At 44.7% G+C, this 17,193-nt stretch overlaps 1 protein-coding gene across 1 annotated transcript in view; it reads left to right on the forward strand.

Annotated features, from left to right (window-relative positions):
* The window catches only part of LOC306779301 (cytoskeleton-associated protein 5-A-like), a 58,708-nt gene that overhangs the window by 38,815 nt on the left and 2,700 nt on the right, over positions 1 to 17,193 (forward strand). Inside the window, exons 30-39 of the mRNA XM_079271167.1 lie at positions 6,711 to 6,878; positions 7,004 to 7,124; positions 9,492 to 9,671; positions 9,748 to 9,935; positions 11,001 to 11,073; positions 11,149 to 11,337; positions 11,520 to 11,657; positions 12,193 to 12,276; positions 12,440 to 12,599; positions 12,682 to 12,803. Coding sequence (XP_079127293.1) covers positions 6,711 to 6,878; positions 7,004 to 7,124; positions 9,492 to 9,671; positions 9,748 to 9,935; positions 11,001 to 11,073; positions 11,149 to 11,337; positions 11,520 to 11,657; positions 12,193 to 12,276; positions 12,440 to 12,599; positions 12,682 to 12,803 — 1,423 coding nt within the window. The remainder of the gene's footprint in view (positions 1 to 6,710; positions 6,879 to 7,003; positions 7,125 to 9,491; positions 9,672 to 9,747; positions 9,936 to 11,000; positions 11,074 to 11,148; positions 11,338 to 11,519; positions 11,658 to 12,192; positions 12,277 to 12,439; positions 12,600 to 12,681; positions 12,804 to 17,193) is intronic.

Consider the following 17,193-nt stretch of genomic DNA (forward strand, 5'->3'; position numbering starts at 1 on the left):
GCCGAGGGCTCAGTGTGTGGAATGTGAGCTAATGCTATCAAACGAAGCACTGGAGCCTTCAGAAATAAAGCGACACGTAGCGACGAAACATCCAATGCTCGTGGGAAAGCCTGTTGGGCTTCTTGTTGTGTATGCAGGTTTACATACACATGATAATAAATGTCTTTGTGATCATCACATTCTATCATCATTTATTTAACAAGGGTTTCGCCTGTTCAACACCGGCATCCTCGATCCCCTCCCCTTCCGTTCCTACGGCTTGTTTGCGCAAATACGTCACAAAACATGTGCGTGTTTGGTATCCCAGCATGCCCACAATCCTCATCTTTGCAAAGAAATCATCGATTTTCTTTCATTTCTTATGGTTTCTCCACAAAAGGAGCCCACACACACACTGTCCAAAGTCGCCATAACCGCTGCAAGTCGTTTCTTGCAGCATTTCGACGGAAAAAGACACATTACAGACCCGACAACGTGCTAGCGGATGTTACCATGGAGCTACTGGCTTCAGAAAACGCTAGTACTTATAGTACAAACCTTATCCTCCTCTTCCATAAGCCATCAACCAACGTTTGCGTAACTGAGCTATTCTCATTCTCGTTCGTGCGCTCGGTCGCAGCCATTAAGCACAGCAAGTCCGCTACTCACACACCATGTCTTCGACCATATATACATAGTTTTTGCAATTTGCAAAGGCTAAAAATAAAAGGGAAATAATATAATATCAAAATATAAAGGGAGAAACACCTTTAGTGTGTCAGAATATCATGTGGGTACCATGTGTCCATTTGGGTCTCCAAATGTCCTTTTAGAGCTCCGCCTGGATCTCTTCATGAAGAAACTCTGTAGAATGGTCATACTTTGTCCAATTCTTCAAATTTGAGGCAGTTGTTCACTGATAGTGTAGTTACAGCCCTATACTGCCCTTTACCTGTACAGATACAGCCACCGGCAGTTATTTATACTGAAAGATACTTTTTTATTTTATGCGGACAAAAATCTTAAATTTTTACTGACTCCAAAGGCCCACTGCTCTGTTTCTGTATGACATACAGGTTGTCTGACACTTTTGATGCATATAGTCAGAGTGGGCCCCGGGACACTTTGTACTTGAAAAGTTGGGCCCCGAGGTCAAAAAGGTTAAGAACCCCTGATCTAGTGGACTGAAAAAGCAATTTATTTGATCTTTCTAGTAATTTTTAGTTTTTGTTTTAATAGTTTATATAATAAAATATCGATTCTTGGCATCCGTGTATTGATACACTATCGCCACGCAAAATATCGCGATACTATCGATTTATTTAATTTTTTTTCCCCACCCCTAGTTAATATGTCTTATCGTTGGACATGAATTGTCTTGAACGCACTAAAATCCAACTCTTCCAGTGGTTTTTCATAAGCATGTTATCCATTCTATCGATGCACTTCCCATCCTTCTACATGCGGAGGACTGTGGTTGGATTCGTACTCTTCAATCTTTTGAATGTTTGTGTTCTGCTCGCAACTAATCTGTCCTTCTCGTTGCAAGTCATTGCATGTTGGGCCGCTCTCACAGATACTTATTTTAAAGGGAAATTGGCACCTAATAATCCGATCCACGGTCCGTGAAAGCAGCTGGCTGTCTTCTGCCCGTCTGTCTCTTAACCCTTCATCTTTCTTCCTGTGTGATTTCCTTCTTTTCTGCTCTGCCTTCCTCCTCTTCTGGAGCAGAATAATGTATCGCACGTATAGGATGTGAGTACCTCTTCCTCCTCGCCCTCCTCTACATGTTGTCGTTGGAAGAACTCCCCTCTGAATGTGATCTAATACTCATCGTTCAAACAACTAATAAACTGAAATGTTTACTGTGACGTTGTGTTTAGTCATGCTTCTGCACATGGTAGGTAAAGCACCAGACTGATAGTCAAGGTGTCTAGCTGTCGCTTCCTCTTCTCCATCATCCCTTTGGCTTACTCATGTATGTTGTTTATACTGTGCCAGCTACAAATATAGGGACATAAATCTGCTTTTTGACAGTTGCAAAAAGACCTCCCCCATTGATGGCCTCACCTTGTTTGTTTTTTTTAACCTTTTTTATAATTATCTAAATTTTGGGTGTTTCTATGTGAAATCTGAATTTACTAAACACACTGGTAATGAGACTGTTATGTGGTTGTCATAGTGTTATGCTCAAAATGTGACATATTGTGCACAATTTTGAAGTGAGGTCCTTGGTAGAGATGTGCCGGTGCACTGGTCTCACTATTGTATAAACTGTAGTGAACCATTTTAATGGTATCAGCACCTCCTACTACTTCTATTGCTGTCATTATCAGGATTCTCCTGCCTTTTTACCAGTAGTTTCACTTTGATTAGCCTCAACACTAACCTTTTACCAGTCAAACGGAGACACTGTCACTGTAGGACCAGAGGGCCGGGATCATCGTCTGTCTAGCTCTAGCAACTTTGACCATGACTTGCTATACTAACATTGGCTATTTAACCTACTGAAGCGTGGCTACTTTATCGGTTTCAACAATCAGTGAGAGCAGGCATGTAATTCAACTGCGTTTAAATTGCACTCATTCACGTTCATCCCCACGGTCAGCCTCAACCCTGGCTGTGGTATTTGTTGGGAGCCCCAGGGTTACGAGTCGTGGTTCGGGTCCTATGGTCTATTCTCTACGTGCCGTAGGAGAATCTGGCTGGTTATACCGCTAACTTGTGTTTTGCATAAACACTTTGCCAAAAGGCTCCCGGTGACGATTGGCTATGAAACTGAAAAGCATCTCTTAGAACTCGAAATTGAAAATAGTAAATTTTGGTTGTTTTTTCCTCATCCTGGGGGATGAGTTTTCATTCACATCCTCTCCCGATGGAAGTACGCCGTCCTCGTCTTATACACCACTCTATATGTAGTTACTTTGCAGCTGACCAAGAAACCTGCTGGTGGGTCTTTCAGCTCCACTATTTAATTTCCAAGTGCGATTGACTGAACCAGCAATCTGCTTTGTGTGCTAAATGTGTCCGAGCAGAATTTGCACTTGTCAACTTTGGTTCCGCATTACGGACCGTGACTCCATTACCGATCCCGGCTCCAGCAGGTCAATTCCCGGCTCCGCTAGTCGCATGCTGGTGTGTCCTTGGGCAAGATACTTAACCCCAAGAGTGCTCCTGTAGCTGTGCCTACGGTATGTGAATGTTAGTTATTCCTGATGGCAGGGGCTACCATTCTACCATCCAGTGGGTGAATGGTGACATAGTGTTAAAGCGCTAGGAGTGGTCGGAAAGACTAGAAAAGAGTAATTTACCGGGACCGGTCATCACGCGACCTATTACGGCCCTATGTAGAAGCAATGCAGAGTGGTGGGTAATGCTCCAGCCCAAAATGACCGTGCGGTGGTCCATCTCCTGTTTCTTCATTCTATCAACATGCAGCAGGAGTCTTTGGTTCTTTCACAACTGTTAACACCCAAAGGAAATGAAAGCATTCATAAATGGGTTCATGGAAGCTATGTGTATTGTATCGGGCCCATCAAAGAAGGCCAAACCAACCTCTGTAGTTGGTGGAAAAACCAAGAAGAACCCCGATGCTTGTCCTACCACAAGTAAATTATAATGTTCATTCTATTTATTTTATAATTTTTTTTATAGTGTCAAATCATAGACACAATTCATATAGCGCTGCTCTAGACCAGGGATTCCCAAAGTGGGGTGCGCGCACCCCTGGGGGTGCGCGAGCTGCCTCTAGGGCACATGTGTCAAACTCAAGGCCCGCGGGCCGAATCCGGCCCGCCATGTCATTTTATGTGGCCCGCGAATCCGCCAGCAAAAAAAAAAGATAAAAAATGTTTTTTTTTTTTTAATAATTAAAAGTTAGACTTGAAAATAAAAGGATCCCCATGGTCGAAATTATGAGATAGAAAGTTGAAATGATGTGATAGCATTAAAACTATCACAACAGGTGGACAGGAGAGGCAACAGCCCGAAAAGCGGTTTTCCAACGATTGAAAAAGATCCACAAATAATCCCAAAATGTCCACGAAGAGAAAAATTGATGCAGAGGGAAGAAAATGTAATGAAAGATGTGAAAGCGAATGCATGTTTGTGCTTCAAGGAGAAAACGGGTCTGTCTTCTGTGTTATGAGGCGTGTCGGTGATGAAGGATACAATTCATTTTGACACCAAACACGGAGCTAAATTTAGCCTCCAAGAAAAACATCAAATTGTCCAAGAACTAAAAGGCAGAGTGCAATCACAGCAGAATATATTTACACAGCTACAGCCCAGTGCATGCTGAAGGTATGTGAGCAGAGCTCCGACCAGATACAGACTTTTACAAACGTCAGTTTGTGAAGAAACACCATCGCAGACCGAGTTCATGAACTAGCAGCAATCTAACAACACAGCTCGCTAAGAGACGAGCAGGTACTCGTGTTTCTAATGAACTGTTGATGAAAGCACAGACAACACGGATACATCATCTATCATGTTCATCAGACCTGACTCTCAGTGAGCAGCTCTTGGATGAAGCTGCATGCACAGGACGACGACAGGGAGGAACATTAGTGATGCAGAGAGGTGACACAAACAGCTTTGAACAAAGTTAATGTCATAACTTGTGTTTGATATTTGTCTTTGTTATTTTATTTAATAGTTTGATCTTTGATAGAGTAATGTGGGTTTATTAACCCTCAATTAAAATGATTTATGTTATAATAACAGAAATGTGTTTAAATATCATTTTTCATTCATATAACTGCTTGTACAATATTTGCACACTTGAACAAACAACAATCAAATACAGAGAGAGTTATTTAACAATATGTTCGGGAGAAGTTAGTTATACAGTCTTACAGTTACAACCGGCCCTTTGAGGGCGAGCGTGATGCTGATGTGGCCCAGAGTGGAAATGAGCTTGACACCCCTGCTCTAGGGGGTGCGCGAGAGGAAAAGTGTAATGGCGGTGCAGTCCTGTCTCCTAAAAATTACGTTCCCCCAAAACTAAAATGCATTCTCAATTACGTTTTACCACGAACGTATTTTCTCCCTGATTACGTTTGTGTTTGACGTACAAATACGCTTCTCATCAACATATCGTTGCTGTACTCTAGTCTTTATTATTTTTCTGTGATCTGCCTCGCCTCTACCCCGCCACCCACGAGTTATTGACCCGCGGCCTGTTCCGAGGGCTGAAGACCTGACGATCGGGTGCCTCACGGCAAACGCCACGCGCGAGCAAACTGTTCTCTCATTCGTCCGATTTTTATGCGGCTCTGTTGCTTTTTTTTTTAAGGTGTGTGTGTGTGGGGGGGGTTGGGGGTGCGTGAACCCGGTCGGGATGTAGAAGGGGGTGCGTGGCCTAAAAAGTTTGGGAACCGCTGCTCTAGACTGTGCTCTATAATTAAGAGGCTCAACTGTCCATGAGCAAGCACTAGACGACTGTGGCAAGAAACAAACCTTTTAATGAGTAGAAACCTGTCCCTTCTCGACTGGTTGGGTTGAAAGCGAGAGACGGCAACAACAATAATGGCACAACAGTTCTAATAATACAATAATATTAGAAAGAGGACTAACAATAATAGGGTTTCTTCTCTTAGTGTTTGTTAGTACACATGCTGCAGTGTTCTGGATCAACCGGAGTCTGAATTTGAACATGATAGAGCAGCCTGATAATAAGGGATTGCAATAATCTAGTCCAGAAGTAAGAAATGCATGAACTCACTTTGAGATGGGATGTGACTGATCTTTGCAATGTTACGTTGGTAACATTGTGGCAGTAAATGGCAGTTGGTAGATTAGATTAAATAGGTTCTTTAATAATCCTGCAAGGGGAAACGTTTTTGCTACAGCAGCAGTTATAGGCACAGGAGTAAAAAATATTAAATATAAAAATGCACAATCTATACAATAAAATAGAATATTAACTAACTGAACAATAGTGCCAAGATGTAACAAAACCAACCAAACAGTGTAGCGGTGTTGTAGTTGTGTGATTGATCTGGCCAGAGGTGATTTGTTGTACAGTCTTCTAGCAGAGGGCAGGAATGTTCTCCTGTATCTGTCCTGTGACAGCGGCGCTGGATCAGTCTGTCCCTGCAGCAGGTGGTGCAGAGGGTGGTCTGGGTTATCCAATATGGATAATAGTTTCTTCAGTGTCTCCCTCTCCACCACCTAGTAGCAACAATGTTATTCATTAATGTGGCCAACAGTCATCGAATGGAAAATACTTGATACAGATGCACAATGTTTGTTTTAGATCAGTACTGATCAGCTCCAGTCCTGACAGTCCAACTGCAATTTGGAGAAGTTGAAGCTAATCACTTGAACTCTGTAATATGAGGTCCTTTAAACTAGAGTTCAGAGCAGGGATGCACTGGAGGGAAAACCCTCAAGGTTTGACTGTTGTCTGACTGTTAAAGTTGTTTTTAACTCACTAGAATTAGATATTGATGGTTTTTGAAGCCAAAAGGGGAAATTATGCTTTTTAAAAATGGAATTGATTCTCAATAAAAGCGTTGTGCCGTTTGAGGATCACAAACATTTTATCCTCGTTTTTATTGATCTTCGTGCACTGAATACTCATTAGACTGACTGCTATCGGATACACACCCAGTGTCATAGATGCTCAAACTAATACGTGAAAGCTTGTCAGTCAGGACTGAAGCTAAAAGGCACTGATCGATAATACACTGGACTAAATATACTCTCTTGTCCTATCGTCCATCCAGCCAAGCCCGTCAGAACGCCCAGCACAGCGAGTCTTCCCACCCCTCCATCCCCAAGGAGTTTCAGTTAGACCTGGACATGATGGACCTGAGCCGAGTGTGTGAGCTGCCGGAGCTCGTCCAACACAAGCTGGACGAGCTGCTGGAGCCCATCATGATCCCTGAACCCAAGTAAACGCACTCTGACACACAACCAGACTGACAAACACTGATGCAAATACGGAGTTCAGATAGAAAGCCATGGGGGGGGGAAATCATTTTTGGTGATTTAATACAGTGTGTTTTTGTGTTCAAAGGATGCGTTCAGTCTCTCCACACTTTGATGACCTCCACAACAGCACGGCCTCCACCATCAACTTTGTCATCGCTCAGGTGGCTAGCGGTGACATCAGCAACAGCCTACAAGCACTGGAACAGGTATGAAAACATGAAGACTGCATCTGTGGCATCACTGATGATGGGATGTTTTGAAGCTTGGATTTCTGTCTACTGCCGTTATTGCAATTACTAGAGCTAGAAAACAATATTGGTCAAAGGGTGAGCCTTGGTGGAGCATGCTGGAACCACCACAACACCTACCAATCAGTCCTTGAATGCCTATAACAGATGCATCAGTATGCTGTAGATGTTGGCCAAATAAGTCACAAGAAAGGTCAGCAGAGAAAAGAAGTGGTTTGAGAGACGCAGCGTCTCAAAGTTTGTCCAGCACAGACCGGTTATTTTCCAAATGTAAAATCCAACCCTCCACATAACTGAGACACAATTCTATAATAACCAAATTGAAGTGATCCCTAACAAAAAGTCTTGCGCATGCCCAGGCCAATTACTCGCCGGGCCAGTCCAAATTGTTTTAAATGGTAAGATTTGAGTGGATATGCATGTGTTTGGGAAGTAGTGAGCCTATGATTGTACTGCATGTGTGTGCTCTGGTTTGTTTTATGTGTGACACTCGAGCTACTCACCTGAAGTGTTATAGAAGAGCTGTAAGAATGTCCTCCAGCCTTATATCTGCCAAAAGAGTAAATCACAGTGTGGGAGCATTTTGGATATAAAAATGTATCAAGGAGTCAGTGATCTGCAGATTAATGTTGTTAGAGTTTAACCATCATAGTGTGAAAACAGTTTTACTGCTGGTCATTCTATTCAATAACAATATGCAGTCTGGAGAGCAATATTAAAGCTTTCTCATGGCTGCTCTGATAATGAAACACTAAACGAATCTGTGATTAAATCAACAGGTCATGTGTGAAATATGTTTTTATTAGTGCTGGGCAAGTTACCGCGATGTTAACGCTAGGGCTGGGCGGTATACCGGATCAACAATTTGTGACACTAATAATTGTACATTTATAAAACTTCCCCACCGAACTGCATGCTGGGTAAAGCTTGCTAACAACAGTCTGCTAACAGCTGAGAGGCTGTGTCGCTTCAGTAACGTTACATTAAAGAACAGAACGGAGCGATGCAGGATGAACAAAGACTGAACAACAAATGGTATTTAGGTCAGACACGTATGAAACGCTGATTACCGTGATATGTGGTATTTGTTATAAATGTACGTTGGTACATAGAGGGTGATAAGAACCTGTACTGGAGGGGCTTAGGACCCAGGGGAGTGTAGGTGAAGGAAACAGGAAGAGACTCCACACAAACAACACAGTTGTTTCCTCTGGTGGAGATGTGGACATGCTGGTGGAATTTAGGTCAAACAGATCTGACATCTGAATTAAAATCACCAGCTAAAATAAAAAATACCATCCGGTTGATGAATTTGCATCTGTTGGCAAAATCGCCAACGCGCGAGTTGAAATTTTTCAACTTCAGCGACATAATCGCGTGACGCTGTGGCGCGATAGCCTATCAGCGTTGAGTTGCTCCCCCTGTCATCACTGGCTTTCTGCCGTTGTTGAATCAGGAAATAAATCCTGTAGCCGTCTGTGTTCACCCAGAGCTCTACGATACCTCATATCAATAGAGACCGGACCAAACTGTGTATACATGTGTGTGTGTGTGTGTGTGTGTAAACCATACGGTACAAACAATGAATAGACGCTGCCGTATTTACGTCTACGTGACGTTATTGAGTGCTGGTGGAGCTGCTACGATGTTAGCATAGCCTAGCACCGATCCATCAGAGCTCCATTGAGAAGACCAGTAACCTACAAATCGGCGGCATCATTACGTCGTTATTTCGGAGTCCCTTTTTGTCGGAGAAGACAAGTACAAATCGGCATCATTACGTCGTTATTTCGGAGTCCCTTTTTGTCTGTTTATTGCCGTTAAATCACAGCCAAATCAGTTTATGTTGTGTTCGTACAGCTGTAGTAAACAGCGACCGGTGGCTTGCTAGACACAGTGAATACAGCTCGATACAATCCACGGAGCTCCTCTGAACAATATTATGAACCAGACATGACGGCGTTTGGCATTCCGATGTTTGAGGGACTTCCACAACACGTACAAAGCAGCAATTGTTCTTATTCCTTTAATGGTTGACAGCGGAAAGAAATGACGGCCAGGTGAACGGCTTCCAGGCTTCAGGCCGATAAACCACGCCCCCTCTCCGGCACGGAGCGATTTTGCGGCGTTTGGTGTGAACACGACCGGCGGTGCGTTGGATGCGATTTTGCAGTGCGTCAAAAAATCAATAGTCATCATAGTGATACCTCTCGTATGTTCACCACTACAAGTAGCGACCCCCCCCACTACATATTGTCACATGATGCATTTGTTGTACTAGAAATATCCAACACAGATGCTTTGAGGTGTGATTTGTCCCCGTAGATCGACGAGGTGTTGCGGCAGGAGGACAAGGCAGAAGTCATATCGGGACACATCAATCAGTTCCTCATTGCTACCTTCATGCAGCTGAGGCTCATCTACAGCACGCACATGGCTGATGAGCGGATGGACAAGAAGGACATCATGAAACTGTACAGCTGCATCATCGGAAACATGCTCTCTGTGAGTCACATATACTAACGTGATGCATCAATAACTACATTGGTGAGGTTGATATGACTCCTTCTCTTTCTATTAGTTGTTCTCGATGGAGTCCCTGGCCCGAGAGGCATCTATGGGAGTGTTGAAGGACCTGATGCACGGTGTGATAACGCTGATGCTGGACGGCAGAGTGGAGAACATAGAAGACGGACAGCAGGTCATCAGATCAGTCAACCTGCTGGTGACCAGAGTTATGGAAAAGTCTGACCAGACCAACATAAACAGGTTGGTATGAAGAAATGGTAACATTATTCCAAACCGCCCAGTAGTTCTTCAATGTGTTTATTCAACGCGTACGTAACAGACCTCTGAGTCTTCTGTGACTCAGTGAGGGAAGAGAGAATTCGCCCGAACCAGACTTTCAAATAATTGGTTTTAATCTCCTGTATTATTATAATAGAGCAGCGAAGTCCCGCCCCTTCCAGTGGACCACCATGTGATATCATTTCAAAAAAATATTGACGGTAGTCTATGGAGAGGGACAAATCATTTTTTGATCCCATTTTGAATTGTGTAACATGACGTTTGTTAATTCAAAAGATCATTTTGCTCGTCAAGAAAGATGCAGTTTGTCCAAAAAGGGTTAAAGTATAAGGCTGTGAAAATACGTGATTACAAAGACGCCCAGGAGTGGCGTAAGAGACGTCTCTCTGAAGCTACGATGCCTCACACCAACAGCTGGTCTCCTCCTGCTTTTGCTTCCTGGGAGATGAAAAGATGTGACGTTTGTGCGAGGAACATAGCTATGTTAGCTAGCTAGCTAGCACGTCTAGCTATGTTAGCTAGCTAGCTAGCACGTCTAGCTATGTTAGCTAGCTAGCTAGCACGTCTAGCTATGTTAGCTAGCTAGCTAGCACGTCTAGCTATGTTAGCTAGCTAGTCTAGCTAGTGGCCATGTTGGTGACGAGATGAAGTTCACTGATCGCATTCACACAAAACAGACTGTTTCTACAACAAACTGCCACTTTCTTGAATTGCAAAACTGTCTGACAAACACCATATGTGTAATTCATGGCACTGTTCAAATGGGGTCAAAAAATATTCTCTTGCTGTTGACTATCGTACATATTTTTACTAAAATATGGTCCCAGGGATGTGGCCTCTATACGCTAACAATCCGTGATTGTGTACAGTGCAGAAATAGTTTCCTCTTTAAAGCAAGAGATGTTCTTAAATCCAGTTCTGTGCTTTATTTTAGTGTTCAGTCTATCGATACCAATATGTTTGACATTATTGGAATAATAATAATAGGTAGAACATCGCTGTTAACCCTTCCCTTCCTGTCTGCAGTGCTCTGCTGGTTTTGCTTCAGGACAGTTTGGTCACGAATGCCTCTCCCATGTTCTGTGAGCTGGTCTTGAAGGTAAGGAGTGACTCCGCCTCCTCTTACTGACCCTGCTGTCCGGTACCTGACTCTGCGCGGTTTGTGTGTGTTCAGTGTCTGTGGAGGGTGATCCGCTTTCTCCCAGAGACCATCGACAACATCAACCTGGATCGGATCTTACTGGATGTCCACAACTTCATGAAGATCTTCCCCAAAGATAAACTCAAGCAGCTCAAGAATGACGTCCCACACAGAACCCTGAAGACTCTGTTACACACACTCTGCAGGCTCAAGGGGGCCAAGGTAGCACCACTAAACCTACCCCACCATGTTATTAGTTATTGTTCTGCTTTTAATGCTTTTATGTGAAGCACTTTGAATTGCCTTGTTGTGAAACATGCGATATAAATAAACCTGCTGTGATAACTGTATTTCATTTTGACTTATTGAGTTTTGAACTTCTGTATCGATGCATTGATCAACAGATCCTGGACCACCTATCGATGATAGAGAATCGTAATGAGTCAGGGTTGGAGGCCTATCTGAGGCGGGCGGTCAAACAGTCTGGAAACCTCTCGGGACTCAAGAGTGACCGTGGCAACGAGAAGACCGGTCTGCGTACGGTGAGTCGTGGTGGCGGATTGTCTCTTCAACCATTATTCAAAAGGGAGGGACCACCTATAAAAGGTCTGGTAATTCCGACACCGTTCACCTGATCTGGATGTAAATACCCTCAGATTGAAGCTGAAAGTCTGCACGCAAAGCACATCTTGATTGTGTCATTTCAAATCCACTGTGGTTGTGTACAGAGACAAAATTATGAAATGAATGAAATTTGTGTCAATGTCCAAATATTTATGGACCAGACTATGTCAAATGACTGAACATGCTGAGTTCTGTTTTTACTACGAGGATGCTGCTAAAGTAGCAGATAGTCGGTGAGAAAAAAATGTTGATGCATCACGAAGAATCGATCCGTTTTATAACCGCATTGCATTCCTCTGACTCGAACTGTGCGGAGCCGAGAGTATCTCCTCTAACCGTGAGCTACACACACTGGAGCCGCCGTCGTGTTGGTCAAGACTTTACACAAACGGTGTCGTAGTCTTTGGGGTGGCGGTGTTTCTGAAGTGATGTGACTCTGTCCTTTTGTTCAAGGAGGATCGGATGTCGAAGGCCAAGGTCAGCGACATTCTGTCGGAAATCTTCAAGAAGATCGGCTCCAAGGAGAACACCAAAGAGGTCCACTCCATTTTTCAAATCATTCGAAGTGTACTGGTTGTTGCAGTCTCAAACTTAAAGGAAATGTTTCTATTACCGTTGCCTTGTTAAACCTTCAGATGAGTATTTTGACGAAGGGCTTGGAGCACATTTAGTATATAGTTTGTGTCCGATCTTCTTCCAGGGTTTGACAGAGTTGTACGAGTACAAACAGAAGTACTCGGACGCAGACCTGGAGCCCTTCCTCAAAAACACGTCCCGGTTGTTCCAGAGCGACGTAAAGCGAGGCCTTCGTATGATCGAGTCCGAGAGGGAGGGCAAGGCTCGCATCCAGACCTCAGCAGGTAAACCTGTGAGCCGTCACCGGCTCTTTGGTCCCAGTGAAGCCAGTCCTGTATAGTAACGTGTGTGTGTGCATCTCCACAGTGATCCCTCAGCATGGTGTGGACTTCAGTCTGAGCAGTAACAATGAAGAGCTGAATCCAGCCGTTTACTATGAGAGACTCAAGATCCTCCGACAGAGACAAGGCCTGGAGAACAACTCCAAGGTTAGTGGACTGGAGCGCATCCCAGGATCTCATCTTCAGGAGGACACTCACTGACGTTATTCACTCCCTAGTCCCTGACCCTAGACCAGGGGTGCCCAATACGTCGATCGACCGGTCGATCGCGGAGGTAGTGCGAGTAGATCGCATGCCATTCAAAAAAAGTTAGACGTCCTCATGGCATTTGCCACTTGATTTTCGAACACACGGGTCACCACGTATGCGCGGTCAACCGCGCGAGCTACTGCAAAACTCCGGCGAGCTAATTAGTCAGCCTTCCAATTTATTTCCACTAAAGAAGCTACATCTGCAGCGCCATGATTTGGGAAACGTCCAAAACCTTGCGTCAGAACTGGAGACGCAACGGAAGGCGTGTGCGTAACTTGACAGTGCGCGCTACACAGAGCAGATTGACAAGTGTCTGTCAGGGTTTGACAAACGCTTTCCAGACTTTGCTTTACTCGAGCCAGTTGCTACACTTATGTGCTGCACATTTCGGGAAGATATTGAGGTTGATTCACTCGCATCAAAAATTGCAACATTGTTTCACCTGAACTCGTCTGGAGTGGAGGATGAGATTTTGACACTGCAGCTGAAGTCCAGGGCTCATGGACAGTTTTCTCACAGAGGAAGAGTACCCAAACATGAGGAAATGTGATCCCTTTTTGACTGAATTATTCGGCTCTACTCATTTATGTGAGTCAGCCTTTTCATACATGAAGAACATTAAGTCCATACACCGTTCCACCATGACTGATGATCATTTGAAGTCTGCTTGAGGCGGATACCAGCAGCTACTGTCAGGACTATGCAACTCTGGCCAATCCCATTCAGTGCAAGTCATCAGAGTAAGGGAACGACCAAAAATATACAGAATATATGTATATATATATATATATAAATAGATATTCGGCATTTTTAATGTAGGTAGATCATTTTGACTTGGTCATTTTAAAAGTAGCTCGCAAGCCGAAAGTGTGGGCACCCCTGCCCTAGACCATCACAACTAAACCCCTGATCCTAACCTAGACCCTCACAACTCAACCCCTGATCCTAACCTAGACCCTCACAACTCAACCCCTGATCCTAACCTAGACCCTCACAACTCAACCCCTGATCCTAACCTAGACCCTCACAACTCAACCCCTGATCCTAACCTAGACCCTCACAACTCAACCCCTGATCCTAACCTAGACCCTCACAACTCAACCCCTGATCCTAACCTAGACCCTCACAACTCAACCCCTGATCCTAACCTAGACCCTCACAACTCAACCCCTGATCCTAACCTAGGCCATCGCCACTCAACCTTTTTAGGCCACGCACCCCCTTCTACATCCCGAACGGGTTCACGCACCCCCCCCCCCCCCCACCTTAAAAAAAAAGCAACAGCCTATTTATAGCCGCATACAAATCGGACTAATGAGGGAACAGTTTGCTCGCGCGTGGCGTTTGTTCACAAGATAAAAACACAAAAACTCTTCCTGCACCGTGCCTTCAAAAAGGTAACGGACGTACACCAGAAGATTGGCCAGATTGGCCACATCTGTAGGCTCGTCTACTTGCAGAGAGTAAAACTCACTCTTCTTCACGCGACCGACTAATGTAGCCAGGATGTCTTCGGCCAAAGCTTCGATGCGGCGACACAGTGTTGTTGGACGCCGGATCACGTCCAACTGTTTTGCTTCTCTCTCTCTCTCCAATCATACATTCCACCATCTCTTTAACATGTTTCCCCTCTCCACCACCGCCTCTCCTTCTCCCTATTACGCGGTCAGAATACTACCACAACACGCCGCCTGTCTCCGGCAGAAATGCGCTCATCCACGCACGGGAACAACACCGAGTTGTAATATATACCTCCATAACACCTGCCACTCTCGGCTCATACCTCCCCAGCAACGAGGCACATCACCCGGTCACAATACCTCCAGAATGTCCCCCGGGTGAAATCCGGGACTTGGTTTTATGGTTCCGAGTGGCGGGGCGCTCACCCGTTGGCGCTGGGACGCGAGGTCTCCAGCCGCCCCCGCCGCGAGGCACCCGATCGTCAGGTCTTCAGCCCTCGGAACAGGCCGCGGGTCAACAACTCGTGGGTGGCGGGTTAGAGGCGAGGCAGATCACAGAAAAATAATAAAGACTAGAGTATGGCAAAGATATGTTGATGAGAAACGTATTTGTACGTCAAACACAAACGTAATCGGGGAGAAAATACGTTTGTGGTCAAACGTAATTGAGAATGCATTTTAGTTTTGGGGAACGTCATTTTTAGGAGACAGGACTGCACCATGAGACCACCATTACATTCTTCCTCTCGCACACCCCCTAGAGAACCGTACGCACCACACTTTGGGAATCCCTGCTCTACACCATCACAACTAAATCCCTGATCCTAGACCATCACAACTAAATCCCTGATCCTAGACCATCACAACTAAATCCCTGATCCTAGACCATCACAACTAAATCCCTGATCCTAGACCATCACAACTAAATCCCTGATCCTAACCTAGACCATCACAACTAAATCCCTGATCCTAACCTAGACCATCGCAACTAAATCCCTGATCCTAACCTAGACCATCGCAACTAAATCCCTGACCCTAGACCAGGCATGGGCAAACTACGGCCCGTTGGGCGTTTTAATCCGGCCCGTCAAATATTGGTATAAATTGTCAATACTATAATAAAGACTAGGGCTGGGCAGTATACCCGGGTTTTTCCCGTGTGATATGAATTCTTCACACACATCATAGCCGAAACAACTGCTGTCTGCTTTCAACAGGCAGCTAAATGTATTCTTTGCTGCTATCGCACAGTGGTCAGCGCTAGTTGTCTTATATGTATTGAGGGAACTCTAGTCATGGTCATAACTTTATAACACAACAATGAACAACCCACAACTAACGCTCTGTAACAGAGAAACACACCACAGCACACAACAGTCTGACACATAAACAATTTGTAACACTAATAATTGTACATTTATAAAATTTCACCGCTGAACTGCATGCTGGGTACAGCTCGCTCGCGAGCCTGCTTGCTAGCACAACAGTCTGCTAACAGCTGGGAGAGGCTCCGTACTCCAGTAATGTTCCATTAAAGAACAGAACAGAGCGATTCAGGATGAACAAAGACAGACCGGAGATGCACCGATAGAGTTTGACACATAATAACGCTGATTACCGTAATATGCGTGGTATTTGTTATAAATGTACGTTGGTGCAAAGAGGTGATAACAAGCTGTTGTTAGATCCTGGGGTACTTCTGGCCCGATACGGGGCTACTTACTGACTCAGCTCTCTATTAAAAGATTGTCGAGCTGGTGTTCTTGCGAGGGAACTCGCCTGGCTCTTCTAACTGCCGTCACTCCCGACATCTACCCTGCTTCCTCCGGTCTGAGTGCACTCGGTCGAGGGGCCACCCTGACCCCGGGCGCTCCTACCAGTCGTGTCGGTTATGGCAGCTTCCCTCTTATGGATCCGTGCTCTTGGTAAATGCCAGGTTAGGTTTTAACGGCTAGGATCTCTTCTTTCTAAAACCGTAAGGGATTGTTAAGTGGATTCGGTCTCTAGGATAACCTTACAGAACTCAGTTGTTAGACATACAATGGCTTTAACTTTTTACTGCCACGAGGAACTTTTTACTACTTGAGCAAATGAATGCACTTGAGAAATTTACTTTAAATACAGATTAGATATTTATTGCAGGTTATATTTAGTTAGTTTGCAAGGGTTAAGCTACAGCTCTCATTAAACGTTACTACACTTGATTCTTCTTCAGATTATACTCATTAGTTTTAGATGCCGAGACGGCTCGGTTGGAGCTGGATGTTCAATGGTGCGATGAAAAGGTTCTTTTGGAGTTGTTAGGAGCGAAGGTCCGGCCGGACCCTCAGTCCTCCTGCTCTCGCAGCGAAGTCCGTTCAACAGTCCTCAAAACTCAGTACAAAGTCTTTCTAGGGCTGCTGCGTCTTCTCCGTTGTCCAGATGTTAAGAGTCGAGCAGTGGGGAGAGGAAAACCTCCGTCTTTAAATCTTATTGTCCACGAACAGCGGTCTTCTTTCCGTGAACAGAGACGAAGTCCTCAATACATCAGTTGCAATCGTCCGTATCTCCTCATCGGTGCTCTTGGACGGCACCCGTGTTGAAATCCCAGTTTGCTGTTTGCAAGTCACTTCTTTTATCCATCATTTGGGCTGTCAGCCCCCTCCTGTTCAATACATGATCTCATCCCCCCACCCTCTGGAAAGGGTGTTGGGTTCGAACATGTCCGGACATGTCCAGGCTTCATCCTGTATCATGCCTCTATGACTCATCTCTTGCGACAGTCTTTTCCTATTTTCTGCGAAGTCATCCTGACAAAACACTTTTATCGCCGCTCCGGTTACACA

This window comes from Melanostigma gelatinosum (assembly GCF_949748355.1).
Source record: "Melanostigma gelatinosum genome assembly, chromosome: 1".
Classification (NCBI taxonomy): Eukaryota; Metazoa; Chordata; class Actinopteri; order Perciformes; family Zoarcidae; genus Melanostigma; species Melanostigma gelatinosum.